The sequence below is a fragment of the Ciona robusta genome, chromosome 7 (assembly GCF_009617815.1).
Source record: "Ciona robusta chromosome 7, ASM961781v2".
NCBI lineage: Eukaryota > Metazoa > Chordata > Ascidiacea > Phlebobranchia > Cionidae > Ciona > Ciona robusta.
The window spans coordinates 8,625,020-8,644,837 of NC_143241.1; the positions used below are offsets into that span (position 1 = coordinate 8,625,020).

Sequence of the window (19,818 nt, forward strand, 5' to 3'; positions counted from 1 at the left end):
CCTCATGCTCACAGTTTGGTTATGCCTAAGTTTTCTGAAATGTCTTTTATCCCTATTTATTTAATCTCTATTTCTGTTAAATCTCTATGCTTGGCATTGAGTTGTTCCAGCTTAACCACACGACAACTTGAAGCTGGCATGGGTTTCATCAAACAATGGGGAATACCACAGCTATATATACATGTATGTTGTAATGGTTGAAGCACGCGTTTTAGGCCAGGGGATATTGGGTTCAAGGCTCGATGCTGCTACCATTGTGGGCATATGTGTCCTTGGGCAAGACACTTATAGGCAATTGCTCCAACCCAGTGGTCACTAATGGGTTGTACAAATTATCAGCCATATATAATCCTTGCTACCATTGTGAGAGTTTCTGTCCTTGAACAAGACAGATAAAACATACCAGGTCTCGAAAAATGAGGTAAAAAATTACTTATGGAAAGTTGGGACAGCTTTAGCTTCAAGTTCCCATTAGTTTTAAGATCTATTACGAACTTTAACACAGGACATCCACAAAAAACATATCATAGAATCGGAAACTACTTTATTTAGGCAAAAATAAAACACAGTCTGTCAAAGAAACGTAACTAAAACTCTGGGAAGAAAAAAAACTGAGTTTCATTGAAATTTAAACTTTTTGTGTGTCAAGCAGCAAACATAGACACAACATTAATGCTAACATTTAACATTCCGCCACTAGATAGCAGTAGCACTTATAGGCACCAAACCTGGGGTGGCAGGGTGGGCAGACATACCTCTTATTTTTTACACTGCATTAATCAGCAAACATTACAACAATAAGTCAGATTTGTTTCACAGGATTGTGTGTCTAACTATCCCTGCCTCCCCTGTGTTTATATAAGTTTGGTGTCTGTGTTAGCGCTACATTTACATTTTACCGTAATTTTCAAATATTTTGTTAAAATTTCCAGTTTATTGTGACATCATGAATGTCACAATGATGATTGTTGTCAATTATGACATCACAATAACTTCATTGTCACTCGGGTAGAAATTGATCTTCGGGATTTTCCGCCTGTTGTAACAATGGGTATTATGACATCATAATCACATGTTTTGAAACAAAGAAATTGTTTTGTTATGACAATGTATGTAACTTATTTATCCTCGCATGGCGAGGCAACAACAGTCGTTATAACACGGGTGTTCTGTTTCATACACCTCGTGCCCGCTTACAAGTTACCACGTATGTAACTTATTTATCCTCGCATGGCGGGGCAACGACAGTTGTTATAACACGGGTGTTCCGTTTCATACAGCTCGTGCCCGCTTACAAGTTACCACGTATGTAACTTTGTGGGTGATTGATTTTATGTATGGCTGACAATTTAGTCAACCCATAAAGGACATAACATAGATATAACAGAACACCTGTGTTATAACTACCATCGTTGCCATGCGAGGATAAATAAGTTACATACGTGGTAACTGGTAAACGAGCATGAGGTGTATGAAACAGAACACCCGTGTTATAACGACTGTCGTTGCCCCGCCATGCATGAATAAATAAGTTACATACGTGGTAACTCGTAAGCGGGCACGAGGTGTATGAAACAGAACACCCGTGTTATAACGACTGTCGTTGCCCCGCCATGCATGAATAAATAAGTTACATACGTGGTAACTCGTAAGCAGGCACGAATAAAACAAAACACCCGTGTTATAACGACTGTCGTTGCCCCGCCATGCGAGGATAAATAAGTTACATACGTGGTAACTTGTAAGCGGGCACGAGGTGTATGAAACAGAACACCCGTGTTATAACGACTGTCGTTGCCCCGCCATGCGAGGATAAATAAGTTACATACGTGGTAACTTGTAAGCTGGCACGAGGTGTATGAAACAGAACACCCGTGTTATAACAACTGTGGTTGCCCCGCCATGCAAGGATAAATAAGTTACATTTATCCAAACAACCCATAATCCACTCACCAGGATAGCTTTCTTAAACTCAACAATCTGGAACAACACATGTTCCAATATATGTTTGGCATCTTGTCCATCCTTGGGTAGCTTGGGTGAGATCCCCAATATATCCCCACATTCACGAACATAGTATTCTAAGTCATCGTCGTTGCCTGTGATGTCATAATGCATGGTTGTGACGTCATAAAAACATATGTGTGTCGATAAAAAAATAAATAAGGCCGTTATTTTAGTATTATAGTATCAAACCTTGATGAAAAATACAGTTTTAGTCAAAAAAAAATATTTTTTTTTTATTTATTTTGTTTTATGCCTGGTAGCAGAAGTAACAGAATATAGATATACTAGGTAACAATATGCATTGTTTACATTTGTTGGTTATTTGTGCGAGTCGAACTTTCTCCGATGAAAAGTTTTCGTCAAGGTCGAACAAGTCCAGTGGAGGGCCGGGGAGGTCGCAGAATTCGGGGGGAAAAACCTGGGTAGAAATAATATATAAACATGGAAATAATATATACACGTAATAATAACTTATCTGGAATAACTATTAAGGTTTTTCATACACCTCATGCTCACTGTCGAATCAGTGATCCCTCATGCTCACTGTAGGATCCCACCACAATATTTTTGCTGTCCAAGTCCCAATAACGCATACATACACAATGGTAGCAGCATCGAGCCTTGATTCTCAGGGCTACAGGCATACAACACTAACTTCTATCAGCCATAGGGCCATTATGTATATGACATCATAGTGTGAAAGGAAGCCAAACAAATAACGTTGTGGTACACTGTAATGTTACCCCCAGATATAATTAAAAGTAAAAAAACATGACGCATATCCTCGCAGTAATAGTAGCTGAATATCTTTTGCACTTACAGCAGGTTGCAGGGGTGGAAGGGGGGTTTCAAAGCTAGGTGGGATCAACGTTAACGGTTCGTGTTTGATGTTTAACTGGTCAAACGCTCTGTTGGATGAATAAACATTATATGAATGTAACTTGTTTATATTCGCAGGGAACATATTTGATACACCTCTTTATTGCACAAGAATGACTTAAGTTATACTTGGTAGTACATCATGCAGTGTTGTCGTTTAACATTTCTCAATATTTTTCAAGTAGCACATTAGAAATATATCTTGCAACACTGCTTACTTGAGTATTTTGGGCAACACTGCGTTATCGAGTTTAAAAAGTTTTGTATCGAACAACTTTGTGAAGTCGGTCGGGATGTCGTCGCCTTCTTGTAAACAACTCTTTAAACTGTGGGTGGGTGAGGTGGGTTAGGGGTGGTGGTGTTTATATTACTTACTATATAGTGCTATTGGGGACTTGGGATTTAGGGCAGAGTTGGTACATTACCCCGACACCCACAGTGATACTTTGCATTAGTGATCACTAGAGCCATGATCGTTATTAATTCATTTTACTTAATAAGTCCCATAGTACCTCACCCAGGCTTATATTAAGGGGCTTGGAATTATAAAGCCAATTGGTGACCACTGGGTTGGAGTAATTGCTGCTAAGTATTTTGCGCACACACACGCCATCAGCACGAGCATTGAACCCGGTATCCTCTGGTTACAATGCAACTTTTTTGCTTTTAACGCCTGCCAGTTTGTTTTTCTCCTTCTTTCTTTAATTTACATTTAATAGTATGCATTCCATCCCTTTACACAGGTGTTTATAAACCCATACCCAACAAATACAATCATACAAACTATCAAATATCATTAAACCTGTATCCTTTTGCAAGTACTGCCTTTACCTACTGTCGTTTTGCTGCTAATTTCCTATTCTTCTATAATTTAAATGTTTATGTAAGATAATTTCACTTCACCTGTGTAAAGGGTGCAAACCCAACAACCACAACCTAACTTACCGATCCGATAACTTCTCAGTGTGCGGCAACATGTTATAATCCGATATCTCTGGATCTTCAGCGTCAATCGCGTCCAACTCAATCTCATCCGTCGTTAACCATCGTATTATTACATCCTGGAGTTGAGTAAGTGAATATTTTTTAAGTAATAACTAATAACAATCCCGCTGCGTTTAAGCACTTGCATTGTAATGAACAATAATGGGCTTAGGCCTAATGCTGCTACCATTGTGGGCGTATGTGTTTCCTAGGCCAAGACACTTAACAGACATTTCTACAACCCAGCGGTCACTAATGGGTTGTAGCACCCTGTGTGTTTGGGTGATGGGTAAAGCTAACTCTGGCCTAAATCTTAGGTCCCATAGCGTCACTAGGATCCCACCCACTCATATGGGATAGGCACTACTAATAATTATTTAATTACTACTATGATCCAAACATGTCATCATATTTACCATGACTCTAGCATTCTCCTCTTTATCCATATATTGGTCACTAAACATGTGAGCCGATCCAACCACACAAAGCTTGCCACTCGTGCTCTGTGGGTTAATATATACATATAATAAGGTCTATACATACATGCATGATGGGCATTATTGTTGCCATTAATATGTAATATATTTTCTGCTGTCAAAAGTGTTATGATTTTTGAGATTTAGGAAAAATCCAGGTGAACCTCAGTTTCATGCGCTCACTTGATTTGATTACACACTTATGGCAACAACATGAAACTGCATTTCAACAATATCAATTAGATTTTGCTAAAAACTAAAAAAGCAATTCTGGCTACAGCTACACTGTTCACTATTGGTTGAATTTATTTTGTTTGCCATAATGATCTAACCTTTGACAAAAACAGTTTTAAAAAGACCCCCCCTCTATTGTACCAGATTTTCTTCTAATTACATAGTAATTTATTACGAAGGCCGAAGGGGTTCTCACCTTAGGTTGGCAAGTAGCCAGTACAGGTCGGTTGACAGGTATACACGCCGACCCCGTTGATAGAACGGCAGTTGACGGCTTCACCACGTTTAATGTTGCTCCGTATGGATATACAAACTGCAGCGCTCTATAGTGAATATAATATGTTGGTTTAGATGCAGCTGATGTTATCAGGCATAATATATAGTGGGGGGGAAGATGGGACACCTTTTTATACTATTTTCTTGTCCCATTTGGTAGTAAACAAAGAATCTTCCAAGAATTATAAAACCGTATTCTTACGACTCCAATAGATCGTTGTTTGTTGTTAAAAAAAAAAACAACATTCAGGATATTTGGATATTATGTAGTAAGGTGTCCTATCTTCCCCCACGTACTTTAATTATTTTGAGGCAGTGTTCTGTGTTTAATATTTGGTTCCTAAAGTTTGGCTTTGACATCACTTGAAATACTTTCAACCCCAACTTACTGCGATATGGGGTTCACCCCTCCATCTACCCCATGTCCGTCGTCGAGCCCAGGTAGGGACTTCCCTGCCGCTCGGCTGATCGCTCGATTCAAAACCCCGTTGCTCACTAGCGCCTCCTTGGGGTGGAAATATTTGTAATAAACGCTTCGGACGACGGCGTCTGTAGAACATAGATATAATATATTAATAAGGACTTCATTAATGACAAGTAGAATGAAATAATGAATGGCATACGTGGTCAGCGACATGTTAAAACAAACAAACTAACAACAATCACAACCTACCAAACCCTCTAAAGTAAAGGGGCAACTATGGTCTAAATCCCAGGTCCCAAGAAGTTCCGACAAGTTAAAATAGACAAACCAACAACAGTTTATTACATGGCATTGAACCTGAGATTTAGGCCAAAGTTGACCCATCACCCCACACCCACCATTGTTGATCATAATCCCGTATTCCTCGAGCAGGAAGTTGATATTTGTATTGAAACTTCCCTCTCCCCCCTCACCAAGCAACACCAACAAACTACCACCATTGTCAATGTAACGCTTCAAGTTTTCAAACTAAAAATAAATGATTTGGCATCAGTTAAGATTCTATAAGGGTGAGGTCTTTAGTGAGGCACACCTGAGACCTGGGATGTAGGTGTATTACCTCAACACCCAGGGTGCTACCATCTAGACCCCGCTGAGGCTGTTTATAGACATTCAATAATAGAGATTCTATTCTATAAGGGTGAGGTCTTCAGTGAGGCACACCTGAGACCTGGGATGTAGGTCTGTTACCCCAACAACCAGGGTGCTACCATCTAGACCCCATTGGGTATAAAAAAAAACATTTACCTCAAATGTTGTAAACTTTTCCCTCGGTGCTGCGACGATGAAAAGTTTTGCTTCGGACAAACTTTCTTCGGAAATTTCATCTTTATGTCTGTGATGTAACAATGATGAAAAAAAGAAAACATCTGACATTATACAACATAAAAATAACATTCCAATCTGTATGGGTAAGGTCTTGCAATGTGGTACATAACCAACGCCAGTGGAGCTGGGATTTAGGGCAGAGTTATTTTGCTTGCTAGAAGTGTTTACAAAAGTACTTTCGAAAAAAAAAGGCAAACCCCAAAAAAGATGTTACAGACCGTTTCCATATGAGCACACAACATAGAAATAACATACTGTGCAACTTTCCACGAGTTTCTCAACCTTCGATGCCAAGTTTTGTATCCGTTGTTTAAAGTAAAAAGTTCACGTTTGGTTTGGTCGAATAAAATCATATTTCTTGTCGGTCGTTCCTCCATTCCCTGTGGAAAGTAACCAATGTGAGTTGCGTTTTATACTTAGAGGTGTTATAAGACTGGCTTTGCTGTAAAATACTATCTATTCGCTGTGTTGATTAATTATGACTTTGGTAAAAGTTACCCAAAAATATATAACAATTAAGATATATATGTACCGTACCGATATCTATTCGATGTGTTGATTAATTATGAATTTGGTAAATGTTACTTTAAGGGCATGTAAACGGTAATACATGATATACATTTCTGCAACTTTACATACCCAAAAATATATAACAATTAAGATATATATGTACCGTACCGGTACATCATAATTTCTTTTCTAATTTTACTGAAATTTCAGGTTTTGTTTTAAAATATTAAAAATAATTTCTCACCATCTGTGGAACGGGTGGCATCATCAATGGAATTCAAATTTGAACGAAATCTTCGATAATTATGTCGTCCGTCACCAAATTGGCGATATTATTTACAAATATCTCGCGTATAATATTTTAACGTAATAATATTAATTCAAACGTAAACACAAGACGCTTGTTACGTCACAATATAGCTAAAAGTATGCGTTTTATTGTATTTCTATGCTACATGAACCATTGTGAAATTTAAAACCGCATTCATCTTATTTCAAGCGGTTCCGCGGTTTCTTGAAAAGTTTTATAGTTTAGTGGGGACGAGAATTGTTAATAACACGCTAACTACGTTTAACAAATGGCAAAAAAATGCTCGCTATATTCAAATAAATTTTATAATTACACGTATGATTATGGAAATACGTTCTTTTTTATAATGCTCTTGAATGTTTGGGATTCTCCTGCGCACTGTGCCAAGAGACCTTGAATCTTGCCCGCTAGATGACAATATTGCTACTTTATTCTTTCACTGCGGTATACGCTGATAAAAAATATCTGTAGAATTCATGTGTCTTGTGGCCTAGCACACATGGTAGCACCCCTACAGTATTAATCCACAGTTGGGCCAACCTTGGTCTGTAAAACACATGTTCCATATCCTAGAGGGTATCCACCATATAAAATGAAAATAAGGTTCAACTGCCTTGAAACGTTAACACTATAGATTTAATGAACTACCGTTGTATTCTTCCCCACCAAGCTTGGTGGTTCATTTTCAAGATAAAAAATGCATTTGGTCAAAAATTTACAATCAACAAACATATTACTACGCAAAAACGAGATTTCAAATAAATTGCGCCACTATAAGCTGTGCTAAAACAACGACGACTACGAAATTGTGTAGAAAACTTGGTGTACAAAATATTCAAGCAATTTTAGCTACGGAACAGTGGTATATGTATTGGTACAAGTTATGGGAACTGCTCATATGCGCTCACAGTGCGCTTTATTACAGTCACCATACGTAATAAGCGACCATGTGACGTCATTATGCAAAACAAAGAGACATAAATACGAGAATGAGAATCGTTTGAAGTTTGCATGTTGTAATTGTGCCTGTTGATGTCGATTGTGTTTCGTCCACTGTTGCTGGGGCGGTAGTTATGGGTGTTGTAGTTGTTGTTGTTTGCGATTCTGTTGTAGCTGTACTAGATTTAGTTGTTGCCCCGTTTGCAGCCGTATTTGTAGCTCCGTTTGTAGCTGCAGTTGTAGCTCCGTTTGTAGCTGCAGTTGTAGCTCCGTTTGTAGCTGCAGTTGTTGCTCCGTTTGTAGCTACAGTTGTAGCTCCGTTTGTAGCTGCAATTGTAGCTCCGTTTGTAGCTCCGTTTGTAGCTGCAGTTGTAGCTCCGTTTGTAGCTGCAGTTGTAGCTCCGTTTGTAGCTGCAGTTGTAGCTCCGTTTGTAGCTGCAGTTGTTGCTACGTTTGTAGCTCCGTTTGTAGCTGCAGTTGTAGCTCCGTTTGTAGCCGTATTTGTAGCTCCGTTTGTAGCTGCAGTTGTAGCTCCGTTTGTAGCTGCAGTTGTAGCTCCGTTTGTAGCTGCAGTTGTAGCTCCGTTTGTAGCTGCAGTTGTTGCTACGTTTGTAGCTCCGTTTGTAGCCGTATTTGTAGCTCCGTTTGTAGCTGCAGTTGTAGCTCCGTTTGTAGCTGCAGTTGTTGCTACGTTTGTAGCTCCGTTTGTAGCCGTATTTGTAGCTCCGTTTGTAGCTGCAGTTGTAGCTCCGTTTGTAGCTGCAGTTGTAGCTCCGTTTGTAGCTGCAGTTGTAGCTCCGTTTGTAGCTGCAGTTGTAGCTCCGTTTGTAGCTGCAGTTGTAGCTCCGTTTGTAGCTGCAGTTGTAGCTCCGTTTGTAGCTGCAGTTGTAGCTCCGTTTGTAGCCGTATTTGTAGCTCCGTTTGTAGCTGCAGTTGTAGCTCCGTTTGTAGCTACAGTCGTAGCTCCGTTTGTAGCCGTATTTGTAGCTCCGTTTGTAGCTGCAGTTGTAGCTCCGTTTGTAGCTGCAGTTGTAGCTCCGTTTGTAGCTGCAGTTGTAGCTCCGTTTGTAGCTACAGTTGTAGCTCCGTTTGTAGCTGCAGTTGTAGCTCCGTTTGTAGCTACAGTTGTAGCTGTATCCATTGTAGTTGCGTTGCTGGAACTTTGTGTAGTAAATATTGCTGTTGTGTTTATCGCAAACATCGTTGTTGCCGTTGTAGTTTCTTCCGTTGTAAACGATTCTGAAAAGTGTAAAATAAAAAGTGCGCGTTGAATCCATGACACAATATAAAGTTAACTTGTTTTGTACAAAGTATTTGTTATGGAATAATTACCCATTGTTGTTGAATTTGATGACGTAACGTTTGTCACCATGACGTCAGTTGTCTGAGCACGTGACATGACCGCCAAACCTGCAATTGTTACCCGTCGATTATAGTTGTCATATATAATCAATTGCTACAAAATACGCAACCGATCAAGTTTGAAAAGAAGTTTCTTCTGAAATGGCACAGTGAGCCATTAAGACAGAGTTGGCACGTCATAATGATGGCATTATCTTGTTTATCGCGAGTTTAAGTGTAAAACACTGCAACAGCGGTCTTGCTTGGCTGCTTGTGGTTTCCAACAGAGCAACTTTAAAACACGACTGTTGTTTGCTTTGCTACATTAACGCCAGTTTCACAGAACCCCAGTATTTAAGTATCGTTAATATTTTGTGCTGGGGTAAGATGGGACACCTTTAGCGCATAAAATCCAAATATCCTGACCGTGTTTTAAACAATTAACAACGGTATATGGTAGTCGTGATAATACAGTTTATAACTTTTCATATGTTTTTTTGTTTACTACGAAATGGAACGAGGAAATAGAATAAAATGATGTCCCATCTTCCCCCACTATGCTATTTATTAACTGTTACTGCCGGACTTAATACATTCATTTATAAAAAAGTTCCAGCTCTTACAGTCGTTAAAACACAAATATAAATACAAGTGCATGAAACAACACTTATCGTCTTATGCATGAATTTCCTAAATAAACATAAATAATGACAATTATGACGTCATACTTACATATTATGATGAAACAATGACGATACATCTCGGATCACGTGATAATATAACCTTGATAAGAAATTTAAAATCAAAGATTCTGACGTCGCTAAAACAAAATTAAAACAATTTTTATTTTAAAATTCCTATTTATTCCTTTAACCTGTATAATGGTAATGAAACTACGATAGACAATGTAAAAGTAATATATTTGGGTGGGGAAAGGTGGGACACCTTTTCATCCTATTTTCTTGTCCCATTTGTTAGTAAACAAAAAAGAATTATAAAACGGTGTCCTCACGACTACCATAGATCGTTGTTTATTGTTTAAAACTCGATCAGGATATTTGAATATTATGCGCTAAAGGTGTCCCGTCTTCCCCCACAGTACTACATGTCGCAAAATAAGTTCAAACTAATTATTTTTCTAAGATTTATCTTTATTTATATATTTAACATTTATTACGCTACTAAAACAAATTTAATGCAAATTTTATTTTAAAATTAATTTCACTTTTATTTTTTCAATCATCCAATATTTTTCCTAAAACTTTAACCTAGAATCCTAATTTTTTCTATCGTTATACGTCACAAACCATTTGTGACGTTTTTCACTGTCAATGGCTGCTGCTACGTAACAATGATCCTCATTTCTTCTGGAACGGATTCTTTTAAATCAATACTAGGTAACAATGGTGTGTGTGACGTCATAAATGCAGGGTGAGACGGCGGGTAGTAGAATGGGGATTCCCGGATTAGAACCGAGATCGTAGCGATTTTCGCGATAAACAATCGATATCCGGGTGTATATAATTTATTTCAATATTTATATAGATGGGGTAAGACGGTCCGTGGCAATATCTCATATTTCCCATTCGTGTTTTAACAATTATCAAAGCTCTTATAAAGGAGATATACGGTTAGGGGAAGATGGTTCGTGTTTTTATTTCTCGCCCCATTTGCTAGTGAACGGTATCCCACCTTACCCCATATAGTACTTTATGACGTATTATGAAATAGAGAATAGACAGTATGCGGTCAAGAGTCATGATTGATTGTGACGTAAGCAAACGAAGCTTCACCGGCACAAACGCCCATTAGGAGCAAACAATGATTCCATATTCTAGAAACTGTTTAAACGCGAACCGCGACATCGTTTATCGGCTCTGTGGTAGAGAACCTTATCTTAACCAAAGGAATACCAGACTTGTGGCTGCTACCATTGTGGGCGTATGTGTCGTTGGGCAAGACACTTAACAGTAATTGCTCCAACCCAGTGGTCACTAATGGGTTGTCTAAATTGTCAGCCATATAAAAACAATCACCCACAAAGTTACATACGTGGTAACTTGTAAGCAGGCACGAGGTGTATGAAACTGAACACCCGTGTTATAACGACTGTCGTTGCACCGCCATGCGAGGATAAATAAGTTACATATGTTGTAACTTGTAAGCGGGCACGAGGTGTATGAAACAGAACACCCGTGTTATAACGACTGTCGTTGCCCGCCATGTGAGAATAAATAAACGAAACGGTTTAAAGGAATTTTTGGTAACTAACCTAACAGCATCCATGGGCGGATCTAGGGGGGGGCGAATGGGGCGATCGCCCCCCCCTAGACCTGGCCGTAGAACAAAAAAAAATTAAAAAAAAAAAAAAAAAAAAAAAAAAAAAAATTAAAAAAAAAGTATGCACTTTTACATTAAAAAACTTTTAAATTAAAAAAAAGTATGCACCAGCACAGAGATATTGTTATGGATCCAGATGCTATTATTAACCGTTTTGCAAACAGTAAAAACCGCAGATTGGATTTTGTAGTGTAGGCTAAGTATTTTGGCGTCTATTTCGCTCGATTATGACCTTTCTTGTACATTTTTGTTGTGTGTGTTTTCGGCGCTAAAAATACATAACTTTTGTCTGTTAAAGGTTTTCGAGTTTTTATTAACAAAATCGCCCCCCCTAAAGCAAATGTCTGGATCCGCCCCTGACAGCATCTTGCGGTAAAACTACTTTGCATATAAATTCCTTCGAACCGCGTTCGTTTTTTTTTGTTGGCCGTTAAATAAACTGGTTGGCGTTATGATGATAAGCAAGCTATAACTGGTCGCAATATAAGATTAACTCGTCAAATTTAAATCGTTGAAAGGGTCACGGCGATGGGTGTAAATAGGTTCGCTTTTGAAACGAACGGTTTGAAATATGTTGCGTTGCCATGCTGAAGGCTGTTATTTCAATTCAACTTTGTTAAATAGTAAGCCGGGGTAAGAATGGGAGACGAGACATGTTTTTATTTTATCGTTCCATTTCGTAGCAAACAAAGAACATTTATAGAATTGTAAAGCAAATCCTCACGAATTTCAAAGAGCGTTGTTAAATGTTAAATACACTAGTAGATTTTATTTATCTCCTTGAAATCATAAAGATCAAATAATTTTAATATTTTAAAACTAAACAAAAGCAAAGATTTTGGCGACAAATCAGCAATTAAAGTTTAAGCCAGAGGCATCCGGTACAAAACTTGTGTTAAAACGATGATGAAAAGTTGAAAACGACTATCGATAAAAATACGCTTCAGGTGCAAAGATATTCGTGAGCTTAAAATATCTCGGTTTGATTTAAATTCCAATAAAAGTAAATTACAACATTGTGTCTTAAATTGGTGGCTTGCTTGAGATTTAATGTTGGGTTCGAATCCCGATGTTCTTTTGTTTGTTATTCTATTGTTGCGGTTGCCAGGGTAACCACGTGTTCAAATATCGCGTTGTCATGACGATATATCATGGTGTATTATTACGTGATAATGGGGTGAATAGAGAATTGATTATGACGGAATAATCGAACTGCTTTGTTGTATAACAAAATACAATTGTTCCGGAATGTTAACGCGAAAAAAACGATATTTTTCTAATTGTAAGAACACAGGACTTTTGGTTGGTATGGTTATTTAGTTTGTCGAAAAGATGGGAAATTAAATAAATGTAACTTATTTATCCTTGCGTGGCGGGGTCAGTCAGTATAACACGGGTGTTCTGTTTCATACACCTCGTACCCGCTTACAAGTTACCACGTATGTAACTTTGTGGGTGATTCTTTTATGCACGGCAATAGGTGTTAAGCCTTTTGTCTTAGAACACATACGCCCACAATCACAGAAGCGTCTTATCCATGGTTGCCACTCCCTTGCCCACTTTGCATATTTGCTGCAATGGAAATTTAAACTGGCATACCATGCTGAAGTGTTATATTTGTACTAAAATAAGAATCTACTATTGAAAAAATTATAAATAAAATTTTAATTTGCTAAAGATTTTATAAAAGGGCACTTTCTATCATTACAATGCCAAGATTGCTTTTGTATGTATAACGTTCGTTAAAAATTTATCTTACTTGCGCTACCTAACGGTAAAAATATCTATAGGAATTTATCCACGCAAGGGTAGTATAGAGTATTTTTAGCTTGAGAGCCATAGAAATACCAAAGCATATATATGCTTTGGAAATACATTGGTGTTTTTACGACTCTGGTTTACTCGAAGGGATAATAGTTTGTAACTTTTAGGCAAAATTGGTTAAAGCATATTTATGTGTGCAATTACTTTTTTTAAAAGGGGAGAAAAAACATACAGGATAGAAATCTCATAAACATAATTAAATCTATTCTTCAGCGATTCGCGTTGTCCCTTTATGACGTCACAAAGCCCTTTACTGTTGACCGCGATGTATTAAAGTGTTTATTCCAAAGTATTGTTTATATTTTAACGATTATTGTGGTTTCTTTTTTAGATTTAGATTTTATTGAAATAATGTTTCGGTGAAAGCATTGAAATGAACGAAGGAAAAGAAAATCAGGTTTGGATAAAATGTTGGTTTTGTTTTGGTTGGACATTTCTATCCTCGTGGGTGGGAACTTGAGTGACTTATCCATGGTTGCCACTCCCATGCCCACAGTCGAGTTGCTGAAGCTATTGCAGTGTGTGGATAAGCAGACATGACTTTTGGTTGGTTTGGTCATTTATATCCGCGTGGGTGGGAACTTGAGTGACTTATCCATGGTTGCCACTCCCATGCCCACAGTCGGGTTGCTAAAGCTATTGCAGTGTGTGGATAAGCAGACATGACTTTTGGTTGGTTTGGTCATTTATATCCTCGTGGGTGGGAACTTGAGTGACTTATCCATGGTTGCCACTCCCATGCCCACAGTCGAGCTGCTAAAGCTATTGCAGTGTGTGGATAAGCAGACATGACTTTTGGTTGGTTTGGTCATTTATGTCCTCGTGGGTGGGAACTTGAGTGACTTATCCATGGTTGCCACTCCCATGCCCACAGTCGAGTTGCTAAAGCTATTGCAGTGTGTGGATAAGCAAACCTGCACAAATTCTATTACAAACCTATAGGCCATATATAACCAAAATAACCTGTCCATATTTTGCAGAATACTAATAAAATGGATGACGTCAGGGCCGGAAACCGTCGTAGTTTGGTCCGAATGATCGGGGCCCACTTGCCACTGTCTATCACCCCACGCCCGAGGTAATATGTCATTTCTATTGTCGGTTGTTAAACCTCTCATGGCGGGGCAACAACAGTCGTTATAACTTGGGTGTTCTGTTTCATACACCTCGTGCCCGCTTACAAGTTACCATGTATGTAACTTATTTATCCTCGCATGACGGGCAACGACAGTTGTTGTAACACGGGTGTTCTGTTTCATACACCTCGTGCCAGCTTACAAGTTACCACGTATGTAACTTTGTGGGTGATTGTTTTCTGTATGGCTGAAAATTGGCAAAACCACTGGGTTGTAGCAATTAAAGTTAAGTGTCTTGCACAAGAACATACGCCCACAATGGTAGCATTATTTAGGTGTCTTGGACGCAGACCAGAGTTGGTCCATTACTTGTGTACAGGACTAATACCAAGGCTCTAGCTTCATCTTCTTTATTTAAAGTTGGTTGTATCACTTGTATTTATAATGAAATGTTGTTTTTATGTTCAGATTTGAGATTCTACCTAACGGAGCTCGGTTAATCGATGATGACCAACGGAAAACTTTGTTCTCGTTGTCCGATATTTGTCAACTCATAGATATTCCGGACGTGTAAGTGTGGTTTGTGGCACAATTGATATTAAAGTGATTTGTATTGAAAACGCTACCAATGTACAGCAGTTAGAAACATCTATTTTGTAATGTGATTGTTAAGGTATTATATTGACGGCAGTTGGAAATATAAGCTTGGTTTGATCTGTTGATTTTTATATTAAATATATTCAAGTTTCAAAATTAGAATAACAGCTACAAATAATATTTTTACTTGCTTATTTTCTACCAGATTTTATTAAAATAATCATTTTTTTTATACACAGATAATGAAACAGTAAATAAACCTTGTTATATAACTAATATTTTCAAGGTTTTATTACATCACAATAAACATTGTTGCCCAGCAACCCACTACAACGTGTTGTCAACACAATATCCTAGTTTTTGTTAAACCCAATATTTTCTAATTTTATCTTTGTATTACATCTTCAGCACTTTTGACTGTAACAGTTTATATATTGATACATATTTATTATTTCTATGTTCAGCTTCGGACGTTCGCAATCTTGCGAAGATTTGAAAGAAATATCGAAACAACCAGACACCACTATTATGACATCATCGTCGATGACATCACTACCCCCCGATACCATGGAAACGAAGATCACAGCGTTAGAGGACGAGTTGTCGATGCTACGTTCACAAATTGCGATGCTCGTGTCTAACCAAACTAAACAACAAACAGATCGTAAGTTGCACACAAATATGATATCCACTCGGCCATATATCTATATATATATAATATGTATGCCCACACCAATATAATATACGTGTCCGCTTTGTGAAATATGTAGTCTGCCCACCGCTGTAGAAATGCAATTGGAACACTGTTGACACAATCTATACGAATAAATAAACCGTAACTTGAGAAGTTGGCATGCAAATATTTTTTAAGATCAATGCACATTATATTCTATATGGGTGAGGTCCTACAGTGAGGCACGCCATGGGACCTGGGATTTAGGTCAGAGTTGGCCCATTACCCCAACATTGTATATACACATTATATTCTATATGGGTGAGGTCCTACAGTGAGGTATGCCATGGGACCTGAGATTTAGACCAGAGTTGGCCCATTACCCCAACATTGTATATGCACATTATATTCTATATGGGTGAGGTCCTACAGTAAGGCACGCCATGGAACCTGGGATTTAGGTCAGAGTTGGCCCATTACCCCAACATTGTATATACACATTATATTCTATATGGGTGAGGTCCTACAGTGAGGTATGCCATGGGACCTGAGATTTAGACCAGAGTTGGCCCATTACCCCAACATTGTATATGCACATTATATTCTATATGGGTGAGGTCCTACAGTAAGGCACGCCATGGAACCTGGGATTTAGGTCAGAGTTGGCCCATTACCCCAACATTGTATATACACATTATATTCTATATGGGTGAGGTTCTACAGTAAGGCACGCCATGGAACCTGGGATTTAGGTCAGAGTTGGCCATTACTCAAACCTAGAACATTCGATTCTGCGCTGTTTTTTAATGAAAAATGACAAAACTTTTTTATAAAAATGTTTTTTTCAGTTTCCACGAGTTTCAACTCGACCATAAGCTGTGCTGGAGAGCCCGCGTCTTCTTCCACCCCAATAAAAGCACCCCCACCCCCGGGAATCCCCCCACCATGTATGCCCCACCGCCCCCGCCTCCCCCACCCCCCACCACACCATCAGCATCAAAACCTCAGTTATCGGTGGCTGAGTTGATCAGGCAGCGGAAGCAAGGGAAGGTAATGTTAATGTTCGGTGTTTCTGTCATAAGGTTTAAGTAGTGTAGCCGGGCTAAAAAATGGAAATTTAGTGTTGGGGAATTAACTTTTAATAAAACTGAGTTTATGTCGTAATTTCCTTGGTATTGTAATTGTTGTATGGTAGGGTGGAGGAAGATGGGACGCCTTTTCATTCTGTTTCTTGTCCTATTTGCTAGTAAACAAAAGACATTTAAAGATTGTATAACCGTATCATCACGGCCCTGGTAGACCGTTGTTAATTATTTAAAACACGAACTGGATACTTGGATATTATGTGTAAAGTGTCCCATTCTACCTCACCCTACTATATTAATTTGATCGCATGTTTCTATCCCCTGTATAAGAGTTGTTGTTGTTGTTGGTTGTAGTTTGAGTAAAAACTGACAAAACTTATTTCAAGGCCTCGTCCACTAATTGTGAGCCCAGCCAATCAAGAGGTCCGATATCTATGTGCGACGTTTTGAAAGATCTTCATAAAGTTAAACTAAAGTCCGTTACAAGGTGGGATATGGCTGTTTTATTACTAATATAAACACTTGTGAAAATTAGTGAAACCAAGTCAAGGTTATTGTTTTGTTGACACTTTGTAACCCTACTGTTTGTTTATATGTTGTTGCTGCCAGGTCTTGTAGCAGATTAAACATGGTTGCTTTAAGTTCACAAAAAAATAGCTAAGATCCACTTCAGAAAAAAATAGCTAAGATCCCCTTGTTTATAATTGTATGATTTTAAGGCTTGACATTGCTATTATTATGGTTGTATGTGGGCTTTTACATGGCACAGATTGACAATTTAAAGTCAGCCTTTTAAAATCACAAAACAAGCGAAAAAGATTCACTACAGACCTAAATTTGTAGTTTGTTTTGCAATTTTCTTAACCCCCGATTAGGGGATTCTTTACTCAATCGATGATTGTCAACCAGGTCCCCTGGGGGAACCCCCACAAACAAGAAACCCTCACCGAACCCAACGCTGCAGACCCCGCTGCTTTTATAGCCGCTGCGTTGCGTAAAAAGTTCGCCCACCGCAAGCGATGCGATTCGCCCAGCGATTCCCCGGAGCCAAGGAGGAGCAAAGATAAAGAGTGGGAGGATTCTCCTCCTAAGGTCTGTTGTGTAACTATATGCTCTGTGATGTCATAAATGCCTATATTTGTGGGCATGAATGATTGTAACTTGTTTATCCTAAACAGACGTAATTACTGTAAAACAGAACCCCATGGGTGTTGGGTATCTCTGAAAGAGCATAAAACCATGTATGTTAGCAATATAAATGTAAAAATTGGAAAAAACACTGGTTTAAATATTTGTATTTAAACTTTTAACAGATTTTTTTTTTGTTTTTTTGTTCATAAAAAGTTAAAAATATTTTTTTAAATTTCTATTTCACTCATTTTCCACAGTTCGGGCAGCATTTGCTGAAGAAGCGAGCGCAAGTAAACGACGTTGTATCATAGAAATAACATTAACAGTTCCATTCCACATTGCATGCCCATTTTATCGCAATATTTTTCACGAGTTGGTGCTGGAGTGTTGGCTGCCATCGTTTTATTTCGTCATAATAAATTTTGTGTTTTAGCATCAGATATTATAATTTGTTGTGTTTAATGTTATAAAAATGGCTTATAACAATATTGTAAAGTGGGGTAGATGGGACACCTTTAGCACATAATATTAAAATATTCTGATTGTGTTTTAAACAATTAACGACCTATAGGAGTCGTGAGGATACGGTTTATTATTCTTTAAATGCTCTTATTGTTTACCACACAATGAGACAGGAAAATAGAATAAAAAGTGTCCTATCTTCCACACCCTACTGTATAACAATGGACAATGATATAACATTGGGCTGAAAACAATAATAACAATAAGCATCAGATATGACAATGGGCTTGGTGACTGGTGTACTATTATGGTAGAGTGAAAAAGATTCCATAGAAACGGTAGGCTATGGGTTTGAATGATGAGATTAAAGCTGAAGTTGGTAGCTTACATGTTAATAGTTGGGTGAATGGTTATGAATGAATGAATGAATGAATGAATGTAACTTACTTTATCCTCGCGTGGCCGGAAAACGACAGTCGTTATCACACGGGTTTAACACCTCGTGCCAGCTTACGAGTTACCATGTATGTTACTTTGTGGGTGATTATTTTTTTGGGAATTTTTTCATTTTTTTTATGTATGGCTGATAATTTAGACAACCCATTAGTAACCACTGGGTTGGAGCAATTGCCGTTAAGTGTCTTGCCCAAGGACACATACGCCCACAATGGTAGCAGCGTCGAGCCTTGAACCAATTACCTAATGGTTACAGGCAGGCGCGCTAACCACTACGCCACGGCGCCGGACCTATTCAAATATTCTGATTGTGTTTTAAACAGTTAACGACCTATAGGAGTTGTCAGGATACGGTTTATTATTCTTTAAATGTTCTTATTGTTTACCACACAATGAGACAGGAAAATAGAATAAAAAGTGTCCCATCTTCCGCACCCTACTGTATAACAATGGACAATGATATAACATTGGGCTGAAAACATTAATAACAATAAGCATCAGATATGACAATGGGCTTGGTGACTGGTGTACTATTATGGTAGAGTGAAAAAGATTCCATAGAAACGGTAGGCTATGGGTTTGAATGATGAGATTAAAGCTGAAGTTGGTAGCTTACATGTTAATAGTTGGGGTGAATGGTTATGAATGAATGAATGAATGAATGAATGAATGAATGTAACTTACTTTATCCTCGCGTGGCCGGAAAACGACAGTCGTTATCACACGGGTTTAACACCTCGTGCCAGCTTACGAGTTACCATGTATGTTACTTTGTGGGTAATTATTTTTTTCTTTTTTTTATGTATTTCTGATAATTTAGACAACCCATTAGTAACCACTGGGTTGGAGCAATTGCCGTTAAGTGTCTTGCCCAAGGACACATACGCTCACAATGGTAGCAGCATC

The 19,818-nt window shown here is 38.3% G+C and overlaps 3 protein-coding genes across 4 annotated transcripts; 1 reads left to right on the forward strand and 2 right to left on the reverse strand.

Annotated features, from left to right (window-relative positions):
* Positions 1 to 527: 527 nt before the first annotated feature.
* Positions 528 to 7,132, reverse strand: LOC149734509 (intraflagellar transport protein 52 homolog). Of its 2 annotated transcripts, XM_089880660.1 has the most exons (13): positions 6,923 to 7,131; positions 6,424 to 6,548; positions 6,088 to 6,175; positions 5,679 to 5,808; positions 5,246 to 5,405; positions 4,777 to 4,903; positions 4,287 to 4,373; positions 3,832 to 3,947; positions 3,105 to 3,212; positions 2,828 to 2,915; positions 2,317 to 2,425; positions 1,954 to 2,099; positions 528 to 1,036 (listed from the first exon to the last, which is right to left on the reverse strand). In XM_089880660.1, the coding sequence occupies exons 1-13, from the start codon at positions 6,944 to 6,946 to the stop codon at positions 1,001 to 1,003; spliced, it is 1,344 nt and encodes a 447-aa protein (XP_089736786.1). In that variant the 5' UTR covers positions 6,947 to 7,131; the 3' UTR covers positions 528 to 1,000. The 2 variants fall into 2 exon arrangements, with proteins under 2 accessions (XP_089736786.1, XP_089736787.1); XM_089880661.1 differs by lacking the exon at positions 3,105 to 3,212 and having other exon boundaries at positions 6,923 to 7,132.
* Positions 7,133 to 7,623: 491 nt separating this feature from the next.
* LOC149734510 (uncharacterized) lies at positions 7,624 to 10,585 on the reverse strand. The gene is made up of 3 exons (XM_089880663.1): positions 10,001 to 10,585; positions 9,260 to 9,337; positions 7,624 to 9,166 (listed from the first exon to the last, which is right to left on the reverse strand). The coding sequence occupies exons 1-3, from the start codon at positions 10,026 to 10,028 to the stop codon at positions 7,947 to 7,949; spliced, it is 1,326 nt and encodes a 441-aa protein (XP_089736789.1). The 5' UTR covers positions 10,029 to 10,585; the 3' UTR covers positions 7,624 to 7,946.
* Positions 10,586 to 13,673: 3,088 nt separating this feature from the next.
* Positions 13,674 to 18,434, forward strand: LOC149734511 (mitochondrial fission regulator 2-like). Its single transcript, XM_089881104.1, is given in 10 exon segments — positions 13,674 to 13,829; positions 14,413 to 14,510; positions 14,977 to 15,078; positions 15,570 to 15,769; positions 16,627 to 16,724; positions 16,727 to 16,828; positions 17,250 to 17,350; positions 17,773 to 17,813; positions 17,816 to 17,955; positions 18,252 to 18,434. Coding segments are annotated over 10 exon segments (960 nt in total). The 5' UTR covers positions 13,674 to 13,805; the 3' UTR covers positions 18,306 to 18,434.
* Positions 18,435 to 19,818: the final 1,384 nt, after the last annotated feature.